Source organism: Gadus chalcogrammus, chromosome 13 (assembly GCF_026213295.1).
Source record: "Gadus chalcogrammus isolate NIFS_2021 chromosome 13, NIFS_Gcha_1.0, whole genome shotgun sequence".
Classification (NCBI taxonomy): Eukaryota; Metazoa; Chordata; class Actinopteri; order Gadiformes; family Gadidae; genus Gadus; species Gadus chalcogrammus.
Genome location: NC_079424.1, coordinates 9,969,500 through 9,982,860, shown reverse-complemented (window position 1 = coordinate 9,982,860; position 13,361 = coordinate 9,969,500). Strand labels below are relative to the sequence as shown.

The following is a 13,361-nucleotide window of genomic DNA, read 5'->3' as shown; positions in this document are numbered from 1 at the left end:
GTCCGTAGCCTACTAGTCTGTAGCACAGGAGGTACGATACGGAAACGAGGTCAACAGCGAGGTTGTTTGGGAACTACATTTTGTCGTATTTTTATTGGTGTAAGTCGGAGCTATTCAAGATATACATATGTCAATTTATTATAAAAAAACATGAGATATAGTAATGCACTCTATATTCAGATAGTATCGTGGCCTACAAAAGAGAAACGAAAGCCACGTTAATAACAGCCTGTATACGATCATGTTGTAGCATGATTAAATGGCAACTACGCCTCCGTTCATGCGGTTTAACTATTTCTTAACTTTTACAGGGACGAAACATCCGCATCAGCTTATAATGTAGGCCATACATTGACTATTCTGCCCCTCAGAAACTTCAAATATATTCACTTATTATATTAGGGAGGATATTCTATTTTCAACCATGATGATACAACGATTAGCTAAAACAATATCCCCAATCCTTCTCATCTGCATTTAATTTAGGAAGAGCAACATGAGATACAGTTGCAGTAGACTAATGTAGCCTACAGTGTAGCCTTCACTTGATTAGACTTTCACCGTGAACAATTCAGCAACAGTAAAATTGTCCAGGATGGGCAGGGCTTTATTTGAAATCCTTAAGGCACCATTTTTCTTTTTTCATTTCTGTCTTTGCTTAATATTTCTTTGGAATGTCTACGGGCAGGTCCAGTTCATCAATCGAAAGAAAACCAGTTAAAAACATGTTTTTTGTGCATTTCTATGATCATTATACAGATCCTAAAAAAGGTCAGGGGTACACAGTATTGCACAGCAGTCTTTCATGAAACAGTCATTAGTGAATATGATAAATTCCCTGCATTTGCAGGGTTGCATTATGTTTGTTAAAAAGATATATCAATCGTTATATAAATAAACAGCTCTGCGGCATCCACAAATAAGTTACATAGATTCCCCTATATTTCTTGCAACAGAAAAACTAGGATAGAGGGAGGACAGAGGAAGACACAGCCCCAGGTGAGAGCACTGCGAGTGGGCACGTCTCCCTCACAGCATGGCCTCTAGGTCCAGGGGAGGCAGAGGCTCTCTCCAGTAGGAGAAGTGACTGAACTCGGGACACTCAAAGCCGGATGCAGAGCTTCCCCGGACAGACAGCATGGGGAAAAAATGCTCCACCAGCTCACCGAGGTGGTTGTACCTGAAAACACACACACACAAACACACACTTAAAAATCGATTCAATCTGTAAATATATGGCGATCTCTTCAACGGGCTTCTTACGAGGATTTGTTTCCTTTGGTCTTCTCCTGGGTGAGCTCTCCTTTGGGGTTGATGGTGAAGATCCTGGTGTCGGGGACGCCCACTTGCTTATAGGCATAGGCATCCTGCAATATGATGAATGTTTAGATGAGATTCGACATTATTGCACATATTGTCATTGCACACATTATAACAACTCAACAAAATGTAGTAGGCAGCTAACCGGGTAGTACATAGTGGCATTAAGTGCAGGCAGGCTTCTTAATCAACCAATGGCAGGGAGATAAGGAAATTTGGCAGGTAAAAGTAAATTCAGGATTAAAATATTAAAATAAATCGCTCGGTTGGTAGATTCTTTCACTCAGGCAGGTATAAACAAACATTTCTAGGAGTTGATTTAGGACCCTGAGGGCAGGTTTACATTTGAGTGCAAATATGAATGGGTAATTCAGTGAGTGGCCATGAACAACAGTGTTTCATGATCTTCCCTGACACACACACACACACACACACACACACACACACACACACACACACACACACACACACACACACACACACACACACACACACACACACACACACACACACACACACACACACACACACACACACACACACACACACACTTACATTGGTCCTGTTACCAAAAGCTGCATAGAAGGGCTGTCGCTGTGGGTTGAAGAGGTCTTTGATGTCAGTTAGACAGGCGATCTTGAACACCTCAGGCTTCTTCTCAATCACCTCTCTGCACATATGGGGAACACGTTGTTAAACAATAATAAACAAACAATAACTACATTCCAAGTCATTTTGAGCAACCTGAATTAATACTTGAATCAAAAACCCTGGACCAAATCGATGGATTGAATACTTTCATATCAAACCATTGTCGTTTCAATGGGTGTGTATTATTTGTCAATCATGGGACACCTGATACCTCACAACAATGGCATAATAGAACTGTCGACTAGATGTTTCCTTGACAACGCAAAAACAATATGCTGAAAGAATATTTGAATTTCCGCTGATTTAAGGCAATAACATAATATCACCAGCCCCATTATACATTATTTTCCAATAACAGGACACCCCGTCATGGTTAAGTAGATACTTGAGATCTTCAATTCAATCCATTCATGAGATGTAAATTGTCCATGGAGTGTAATTTTGTTTGCATAGCATAGACCCTATTCACCAATGAGTGGTTAGACTAAGGCTTACTTCTGGATTGTAGTCAAGCCTATTCTTTCATAACATTCTATTTTACCTTGTGTGCCTTTCCCAAGTAGTAAGCAAACACTAAAATCTCCTCGAATGTACAGCAGCAAACATAAAGCCCAAAACACTTAGCCACATTGGGACAGATGCAAAACATGTTTTGTTTTTTCCTAGTCCGACACAAGCTAAATACATTCACGCTCTGTGTGCTTAGCTCCATTAAAACATGATTTTATAAAAAAAATTGGGTCACTTTAGCTTGGTTACTCTTTTAAGGTGGCGTAGGCAATTCATTTGAGGAAGCATTTATTTTGTTGTAATTGGGAAGTACAGACAATTTCCACAAATATGAGAAAGAAAGGAAAAAATCAGGAATCTGTGGGAGAAGCAGGCCTGTAATAATAGCGTCCAATCCTTTCATTCTGTATGAATGAATTGATGGTCTGTCTACCTACCTACCAACAGCACACACTCTGCCCGCGCATTCATTGCATGACTGGAGTCTTCCACAAGGCTAGGCACACCTATTGCTAAAGCTAGCGAGCTAGTCACGTGTTTTGGGGGAGAGACTTTGGAGGGAGGCCTAAAGGGAGGGCTGGGATTTTTTCAGTTCAAAATAGGCCTTATTCTCTGTCAGGCTTTTTCCAAATTGCCTACCCTTCCTGTAATTAATACTTTCAATGACTTTAAATGATGCTTTGTAATCCTGGTACAGGTGAGTACGACCTAGTGTAGGACTTACCTGTGTAGCGCTGAGAAGAGACTGCTGGGAGCTAGCAGGACGGGGCCTTTAGGAAGAACCGTTCCTTTGTCGTTGACCCACCGCAGGTAGTCCTTGGTGATAGCAGCCATACCGATGGCACGGGCGGAACAGTACAGGAACTTATAGCCATTTCTATGAGGGGAAAAACAGAAACATCACTTTAATAACAATATTTACAAAAATATTTGTTACATTGCTTGTAGAACTAATATTTTATAGATAATATCATTTATCAAATATATATTTTTTATATTCCATTTGGTACAAGTTTTTTATTTATTACATTGTACGTAACATACTTGTGTATTTTGTGGTATAGTTTGGCGATGCCTTGGTGTGTCCAGTCTTTACCAAACTGAGGCAGGATGTGGCCGAGTGCATCAGACCTATAGGAGAGGGACGGGGATGTCATGACAATGTGAGCATGTACATATAAACATCTACTGTATACCACACACACACACACACACACACACACACACACACACACACACACACACACACACACACACACACACACACACACACACACACACACACACACACACACACACACACACACACACACACACACACACACCACAGGTTTCTATTTTTACTTGGTGATGGTTCCGTCGATGTCGGAGATGATGACGCGGTCGTCCCAGTTCCACAGGTAGATGGCGGCCTCACAGCGACAGGTGCCCTGGTATTGGGTGGTCACGCTGAACACTACCTGGTTGGCCCCGTCCCGCAAATTTAAACGCTCCTGAATACACAGAGGCAAAGTTCTGAAGGTTAAGCTGCTGTGGAAGGGTTTAAAGTGGACCAACAACAATCTCATGCAAAGCGTGTATTCAAACCTCGTCTGGGTTCATGCAAACGTACAGAGAGGATTAGAATGGGCTGGATGGTCACGCTGTGTGTCTCTTGTGTGTAGCTCATACTATTTGCTCAGAGGTGAGGCGTAGGGACTTCTTGTACATCTGGCTGATACACTGGCAGGTGCTCATGCTGTCCGATGATTGGCTGTCTGTTGGCATGACGGCTTGTCGACCAAGCCCCGCCTCCTCGTCACTGAACATGTCATCCAGGGTTGCCCTATGGAGATAAGGGTTGGAATATTATTTATTTATTTAAATATCGCTGGTCAGGCTAGTCTTAATCTGGAGTGACTGGAGTTGAATTAGAGCAGATTCCACATCCAAATGTGTATTTGTGAAGTTTTTAAGTTCTGAAATAATTTATGAATGCATGTTTTATGTGTCTGCCTTCACTGTCCATCTTTTTTATGAATTTCAAAGAATTTGTGAGGCCCAACGTAATGTATGTCAAATGTACACAATCGGGGTAGCAATCCGAATAACGGCTGATAAAGTGCCTAACAGGAACTGACTGACTCAACAGTTCTATGTTCAGGAAGCAGCTTGACCTTGATATTAAGATAACCAGCACAACAACAGCCTCACTCCCTGTTCAATGTTGACTTCTGTCTGCACACGTGACATCAAACTTCAACAGAACCTCCTGCCAGGAGGCATGACGCCAGGACGCTTTGTAATGACGCCGCCATCTCTTGCGCTATTGCCGTCAAAGTGGACCACAATGCGATATTGTCAACATATCTAAAGTCTTAGCAGTTTTAGGTTTAGAATTATGGTCATCATCATAAGGTCAACCTACTTTATTGTTGGGGAGGCAGAGAGGGACACCTCTTGTTCCTGCGTTGAGGGCTTTGGCTGAAAAGGTAACAAAGCAGAAAAACAGCCAAAGTATTAGAACCTTATTCAAAACAGGATCATACAAAGGCTTAACGTTCAGAACTACTTGGACCTGAATCCCCCGAAGATCATTTCTAATAATATATACATTTCAATATTGATGAACACTTTTCTATTGTTACATCCAAAAAAAACATACATTCATTTCATTGAGGTGTATCAGAGTATGTACGTGATGACAGGGAGAGAGAGTTCTAAGCTTTGGTCACCTGGTTGTTGTCCATGTCCCGTCTCCTCCAGGAGAACCACCAGCGCCCAGACTTCTTTGGCATCTTGTCCTTCACTAGCCGGTCCACAGCACTCTGTAACACACACACACACACACACACACACACACACACACACACACACACACACACACACACACACACACACACACACACACACACACACACACACACACACACACACACAACTTAGTATCTCGGTTCATCCGAACCAAGGGCATCTTTCCTAGTGCTATTGTTTCATGTATATTACAAATATTGAACTATATAAATAAGACTGACCAAAATACATAATTTTTAGCTTTGAATATTACTGCTTTTTACTGCTTAAATTCGCTGCCTTTGGCTTTCGGATCGACTCATTGGCCCTAGTTGACTTGGTTAACGCAGAGCTTCAAGGCAGCCAAAAAGATTCCGAAGACACACACCTTTATTTTGCATACTAAATATATGGTATACCTTTGGAAGATTCTTCTGGAAGGCTTGCTTTGACAAAATCATTGGAGCTGCTACGGCCCAGTTATAGTACCTGGAACATAGAGAAAAACATCGGTGTGAGAAGCTATGGATTGATTTGAAGGAAACAAAGATCAATTATTTGCCAATAATTATTATGTATTAATCCGATAAATAAATTATAGCTGATTATTGGAGCCGATAATTGGAAGCCAATATTGCCTCAGCTGGCTTAACCATAGGGCTTCACAAGTGATGCATGCTGTTGTCGTGCCAACATAATGATTGAGTGTGTCACAAACACATCGAGCTCAACTGACCAAGCGCTTTTTTACCAGCTTTTCCCCATTATAGAGCTTGGTTTACAATTATGAGTGATGAGTGATATCGGTCATCTTATCGGTAATAGCCATGAAAAGCAGTTATAGTTATCGTCATCGACTGACAATATATATTTAATATGTTCTTAATTATTGGCTGCATCTTACTGAGAGTTGATGCAGATCACCAGGTTGGGGTCCTCAATGATCCCTGGGTTTTTTAAGAAGTCTTTGAAGGTCACAATATGCTCTTTAAACTTTTCTGTACAGATGGGCGACACAAGGAAGCAGAACACAACACAAATGGTATTAAACCTCACAGCAATCCTATACGCCTCACACACATCCTTACACCATCATGTCTGCTACACACCTTGGCTGATGCTGCTGGTGTCTCCCACGCAGCCACAGAGGGACATGCTGACGTCCATGGGATCCGTGGTGGAGTCCGACAGGTACTCTGCGCCGCTGTCCATGGCCCCGCTGCCCACCGACTGGGGGGACTGGGTCCCCGAGGTGGAACCCTGGTCGGCCCCAGAGCGGGATGTTGCCTCCATTTCGCTGGAGGAAGAGCAGACCTCACATTTTTTAATGATTTTTACTTTATTCATGAGCTGACATGAAAACTGGGTTAATTTTCCTAATGTCGGCCAAGTTTAGAGTGAGTTACACATCTTTTAGTATTTGTGACCCGTTACCCTTATCATAAAGCAGTCCATAGGATCAACGGTTTTAGACAATATGCAAATATCTCAGGAGATCCTTTCGATCTCCTACCGAAGCCCCTCATATTAATGCAGTCTTTGCCAACCAAAATAAGTTACCTTTTGGGGAAGTATAGTGCAGCTACTTCAGGCTCCAGCGTGGTCAGATCATCCAGGTAGATGCCTGTTGGTCCCAGGTGTTGACTGCGTTTACCTGTTGAGAAATCCAACAGGGATGCCACCAATCAGCGATTGTCTTCAGCTAATTCCTAGTATGTTTGATTACGCTGGAAAAGCGTTTTACCTTTTTTCCTGTCCTGTTTATCTGCTTTGGTGGAATCTTGAGGAATTTCTGCCGTTTGATTTGTTAATAGGAGGCCTTCTGCTTCTCTGTCGGTCAAAGTTGACGCACCCTCTTCATGTGCCTCCGTACAGTCGTCATTGCCACCAGAAATAGTAATCATGGCACCCATTTCGCTGGGCTCAACCATGGCGCTGTGCTGCACTAAAATGTCTGTGCTACCCAATAACTCTACCCTACTGTTTTGGGCTGTGACAGATATAGACCTGCCAGTGGATGTGTTGATAATTTCGTCGCTGGCTAGTGTGTCCGTGACGGCAGTGCAAGACTTTCTCTCTGGACAGTTCTGTCTTACAGAGCCAATGCTACCAGTCGGAGGGATCTCACACACCGCAACGGTTGTGGTTTCATCTTTGGATTGGCCGTTTTCAGGCCGGGCGAGTTCAGAAGATTCTGTCGACTCAATCGAGGAGGTTCTTTGGTCCTCTTGCTCTGCATCGGATGGGCATCCCTCCGCTAACGTCTTCTCTGCCTCACAGCTGTCCGTCTGGGTTAATGAGTTGTTACCGAGTTGTTCCACAGGAGTGTCCATGCTAACCGGGGCTAACGAGGCTGGAGTGTCATGCAGTCCATTAGGGGTGGAGTGGGTTATAAGAGGGGTTATATCCAGTGTTGGCATGGACGAATGTGGGGAAAAGAGATCTAGGTCTAGGGACATAGTCCTGGCTAGCGGCCTCACCACAGTCACACTTCCAGCCCGGCTACAGCGAATGGTGGTTTGGACGTCGTCGTCGTCGTCGTCGTCGAAGGAATCCTGCCTCTCGATTGTGCGGAAATTGGAGTGGCCTAAAGTGAAAACGCGATGCGACTCCGCAAGAATTCTCTCTGACTGACGGACCTTGGGGAAGCCACCCCAGTTCCACTGCATCTGAGGGCCAGAAGACTCCTGGGGTTTCACCACAAGCTCAGAGTCACTCTTAGGAGAGGACGAGCGACTGTAAAACACACTGTTGGAGATGAGAGGAGATGAGAGGAGAGGAGAGAAATTATATATCAGGGAGAGAAGATGCTAAAAATGTTTTTTGTTTTTTTTTACGAAGGACTAGAATCGTAATTCAAATGGTTGCAGTCAAAAGCGCTTGCCTCCTGGTTCGCAAGTGTGACAGCAGGAACTACAACATCTAACAGGAAAACATTGCTCACCATTCAGGGGGGGAACACTCTCCTTCTGAGTGGGGGTGAACCTCTCGGGTCTGCGTGGATCCTGGCTCCTCGGATATCGAGAAATAGATGGACTTACTGGAAGACACACGCGACAAATTCATTTGATCGGTCAACATCACTGGCTTGAGTTTAGCGTCAAACCATCATGAAAAAGCATGCATAGAACATTTTATATAGCCTTTAAACCACAGTACTGAGGTACTGGAACAACAACAACACAATCTCTCGTCAATGTCTGACAGGAAAGTGGTGCTCAGCCACTGAGCACCACATTGCGGTGTTCTTTAATGTTCCAATGTCGCAATGTTTTCGACGCTAGGTGCTTCCAATGCTGTACGCATTCTAACGAGCACGGATCCTTTTTATCTTTGGCTGTGTCATTGTAGCATATTTGTCTTTGTATAAAAGATTTGTCCATAACCAGTCAAAAGTAGCCTTGATGACCGACCTGAGTTGCAGTTGACTGACATACTGCTCCTTGGCAGGGCTCTCCTGCTCGTTCAGCTCCCTCTCCCGCTCTTCTGAGGAGGAGCCGCCCTCCTCTCTCAGGTGGGAGTCGGAGCGGAAGCGTTTCCGACGTCTCTTCTTCCTGCGGGGCGGCTGTGCCCCGCCGCCGACGGGGGCCACCTCGCCGTTCTCCTCCCCCCCTAGCTCAGGGAGCTCCATGGGGATCGGGGAGGTGCAAAGGTGGGCCGGCACTATGAACTGATGCACAAGTGATGGGGGGGGTAAATGTATTGTCACAATTGGTTTGGGGAAATGTCAGCGCATAATTTGTAAAAAAAAAAACGTTTTAAGTATGGGGTCATCAGCCTACCTCCATGTCCTCATTTTCCTCCACGAAGAATGCCTCTCCATTGTCCCCTAGTTTCATGTGAAGGTTAACTGGCTCTCCATTGATCTCAATGTCCACCTGGCCACACCAAACAGCATCGAGAGAGGACGTACTTAGTGGAAGAAATCTGGGACTACGTTACTATTTAGACATGTAGGACACACACGTTCAAACGCAAGACTTGCATTGACTTCAGAAACAGGTCATTAAGGAGCAGAGAGGGGTTAGTCATCTTGCTCAAGCATACTAGGTAGGTAGTTGGCAATTGAGATCGCTCAAAGTACCATGCAGCTGGAGGTTGAACACCTTCGTAGCCACTAAAGTTTAAACAATCCTACCTTCTGTGGACATGAAAATAAATCACAGTGAGCTACCAGGCCAAGCAGAGGGAGACCTACCACTTTCTCCTTTGAACGCAGCACGCCCAGTTTGCCGAAGCGCACGTGGAAAGGGGAGCACTGGTACGAGCCGTCGGGTTGGCGCACGACGATGACATCGATGCCCCCAGTCAGCGTGGCGGGGTTAAGGCCTCGGTAGAGCTCCTTCACCGTCACGAACACCGTCTCCGCCAGCTGGCCCACCAGGTTCATGGTCTGAGACTTGGGTTACCATCAGATCGGTTAGGTCAGGCCTAGTCTAACTCATGTCCATTGTCAACATCATACTGGTCGGAAATGTCTTCAGAAAAGCGTCTTCTATACGATGCTAACGTCTTACCTAGAAACAGAGACTATATTGATAAAAAGTATTTTTGTTTATTTCCTGTTCCAATATAGAAGGTCCGACTGCTCACTCTGATGTACTCACACAATGACTCTAAACTAAGATAAGTTTTGCACTTTTATAAATGCTAAATCTGACCTTTGGATTGGGGTCTTGTGAGAATGTGGACTTAAGGTATACTGTGCGAAACCTAAGTGAGTCATGGGACTGCTGAAATATCGTCATTACAACATCAATGCGGGCCGTTACTGTGCAATCTCCTTTGTTCCGGTCTTTGTCATTTTAATGCCACATAGGGCTGAAAGATTATACAGCGAACACCAAGTATGAAAATAGATAATAGCTCCTATGCTAGACCTGTTCCTATTCTAGACCTGAGGACAAAGAAAACAGAAATTCTTCAAATCTAAGTGGATATAATCAGGACAGGACCTGCTTGTTTATTTCAAACAAGAATCAGCATGTCCCACCATGAGCGTCCTGGAGCCAAGACTTTTCCGTGTGGTCCATGGTATCCCACACTGGAGGAGTGTGTTTGATGACATCATCACACAGACACGTTTGCACTTTGTGAAGCGTTTCACAAACTATGTGAAGATATTTATTTATTGATAGACTTAAAATCGTGGACATCAATGTCCATCGTATATTGTACTTTGTATTCAAGTAAGATGTATTCAAGTATTTATTATGAAACTATTTTGTAGCCATCTCAATAGTGTAACCTTCACGATAGTTACGTCCTTGCCATTGAAAAGGTTGCACATTGTTTGTACACAGAAGCGGAACATTCATTAGTAATTACTAAACATATTATACGCTGAGATTTGGAAGCATGTCCTAAAGCAGCCCCACAACACAAAAGTCAAAGATCAAGCTATCAAATGTCTCACATCACCAGCAGTCTTACCCAAAGCGAAGTACGCAGGTGTCTCTGCCCAACCAGGCCTTGTCCCCTCGAGCCCCTTTCGGCCATAAGATGTCTCAACCGCCTTCATCTCCCAGAATCCTTTGTGACACCGATTTGACCTAACATACCCCCATCTTTTACACTCCACTGAGATACTTGTCTACATTTTGCTACAGGACATTACTTTTTTTAGCTTTAAAATGTCAGACTCCTGTGAGGTTGGCTAACTATTCTTCCCATTTGGTTAGTGATCATCAATGTGGACAGAATAATCCAGTCCATAACAAGTTGGTAGGTAATATGTACAACAATGGGTATACAACGAAGTATAATCACTATCACTTACATGTTAAGATTATCTTTATCACTTATACTCCCCACCAACCTGCACTCCATTAACACACCAGCCCTCACATAACTAATTCACACGTCCAAAAATCACACTGCACATGACAGCCAGAGCAGCAGTTTCTGAAAGGGTCGGCCATTCTATTCACATGGGCTTGGAACAAACGCGCACCCGCATGAACACAGTGAATAGATGATCCACACACACATTTTGGGCTCGACCCCCTGGGAACTGGGATGGAGGGTCTCTTCGGAAACTATAGGCCCTCTCGATGGGCACAAGCTCAGTCATGTCACCATTAGGAAAACTGATGCAAATAGACTTTTGTAATGAGCCTAATTCCGTGGCAATGCTACCTGTAGGCAATCATAACAGAACAAGGTAAGTTACACAGCCCTAACCCGTGACACGTACCGCTTCATTTATTTATACATTTTATTTTAAGTTTATGTTTTACTCACTTCTGTATTCTGATGACGAATACGTTTGGCGATTGGCTAGGTTAACCATTGTGTTTTTTTGTCAAACAGTGGCAACACTATGCAAGTGTGGAACATTATGGTGCAAGTATTTCAACGGCTTTGCTAAAGGCTTGGTCAGCGTCGGAATAAAGTATTTTTAGTTTTATGTTTTTTTTGTTTGGGGGGAGGTTTGGCTCAAGTTAAACCGAATTGTTTCCATGACTTCACACGATATTCCCGAAATGCAATTGTTAGACTCCAAGGCAATATTCCTTTTTGTCTTTTGACAGCGAACTGTCAAAATAAACATTATAAATACTGTACGGACTGCAAACCCGATCGGCCGCGGGACGAGCATTGATCGATTTGAAAACTAAAGAAAGCGTTAATGTTGATAATATCTTCAGCCCGTTTTGAGAGACAGCACGCATTTGAAAACAGTACTTTGAGTTCCCCTCTAAAGAACGCCACGAAGTATTGTACACGTTCACCTTCAAGACACAAGAAAATACAGGGTCTCCCACTTGTTTCTTTGTAGTGTGGGCTGTATGATACTGTTGTCAATATTCATTTAAATATTTTAACTTTCTTACCTTTTATGCAGCCTTTGAGATGTATAGAAGATTAACCTGAATCCAAAACACTTCCTTGTATGTGTGCGGTTACTGGGAGGACCAATAACCTACTTCCCAGGCGTTCTCGTCTCACGAAGGGACGCCTGGGAAGAGATACTCCAGATGAGCGTTATCGGCGATAGAAGGAGATGGCGGGATTTACAGTTGCATGGCGGGGAGAGGCCAGAGAGAGGGCGGGACTTTTGATAAAGCATTATCCCTCTTATTTCCGTTACATGTTTCGGCTATTGTTAAATCATTCTTCAAAACGACCATTTGACATCTACGATACTGTGTGGTTGTTACTTTTCTTTGCATCGTATTCTTCTCGCCCTTTGGACTGTTAACTGGCGTAGACAGCTCATTGGAATAAAAAGACCGGAAGTGTCGTTGCGGTAGACCGGTGTAACGCTACAATTCAGAAAACTCCCTAAACCTACATGCTCATGAAAGACGGATTCCATCAATCATTGGAAAAGCCAACCATCAGACAGACAATGATAAAATCCCGCCTCTTGTGTTTATTTTGCCATCAAAACGTGTTATGCATAACCTCTGACCTCTGTTATCACTGTCACAACTTCAAAACTAAAATGTTACCGTGTACAGCTTTAAGCACCAATCCGGTTTCTGAAAATATATATTTGTACATTCTAACTTGAACACGTTTTTGCACATAGAAAAAAAAAAGTAAAAATGCGATGTCATTCCATTATTTGTCCTGCATAAATACACAAGAAATACATCCCTGACCATATAAATACATATCAATAACTTTCGCCAAGAACCGATTACCAAAGCATGATATAAGCGGCAAGATGTATGCTACAAGCCTACTTTTTCAGCAATGTAACCTGCTGTCCAAGCAGTAGCTTACCATCAGCACACAACACCTGGTATTGACCAGCAGAGGGCGCCCATGTGCAAGGCCCCAATATAAGAAGAGTGTGTTTAGAAGAGTGTTCTCCACAGCGTTATTTACCCACTTTGTTGAACTTAATTCAACAGAAGCATTATACAAGTTTCTGACCTTTGTTATCACTGTCATATTTTATTAAATTTTTAATTAGCATTGTTTGATGTGTCTGCTATAGATTTGTTTCTGTGTTCTAACAGCAAACCTTTTTGACTGTTTTGCATAAACTGTATCGTATTTGTATATGTATGATCTGTTACTATCTATAATTTATCATTAAAAATTATAATTGAAAACAAAAAAAACAGTTTTTATTGTGTTTAATCATTAAACAA

General features: G+C 43.1%; 1 protein-coding gene across 1 annotated transcript; it reads right to left on the bottom strand.

Moving 5' to 3' along the window:
• Positions 1-70: 70 nt before the first annotated feature.
• Positions 71-12,262, bottom strand: LOC130401952 (phosphatidate phosphatase LPIN3-like). The gene is made up of 19 exons (XM_056606003.1): positions 12,090-12,262; positions 9,452-9,652; positions 9,036-9,131; positions 8,667-8,923; positions 8,198-8,293; positions 6,998-8,001; positions 6,814-6,907; positions 6,363-6,550; positions 6,158-6,251; positions 5,673-5,742; positions 5,196-5,288; positions 4,889-4,944; positions 4,153-4,306; positions 3,826-3,974; positions 3,526-3,612; positions 3,206-3,358; positions 1,876-1,990; positions 1,264-1,367; positions 71-1,180 (listed from the first exon to the last, which is right to left on the bottom strand). The coding sequence occupies exons 2-19, from the start codon at positions 9,641-9,643 to the stop codon at positions 1,030-1,032; spliced, it is 3,153 nt and encodes a 1,050-aa protein (XP_056461978.1). The 5' UTR covers positions 9,644-9,652; positions 12,090-12,262; the 3' UTR covers positions 71-1,029.
• Between the last annotated feature and the right edge of the window lie 1,099 nt (positions 12,263-13,361).

What these genes read in the sequence shown, in the direction of transcription:
- LOC130401952 (XM_056606003.1), bottom strand. Translation starts at nt 9,643, where the DNA reads ATGAACCTGGTGGGCCAGCTGGCGGAGACGGTGTTCGTGACGGTGAAG. An exon ending in TGCGTTCAAAGGAGAAAGTG is followed by an intron (nt 9,132 to 9,451) that starts GTAGGTCTCCCT and finishes TGGTGTGGCCAG; the next exon opens with GTGGACATTGAGATCAATGG. An exon ending in GAGTGTTCCCCCCCTGAATG is followed by an intron (nt 8,002 to 8,197) that starts GTGAGCAATGTT and finishes CATCTCCAACAG; the next exon opens with TGTGTTTTACAGTCGCTCGT.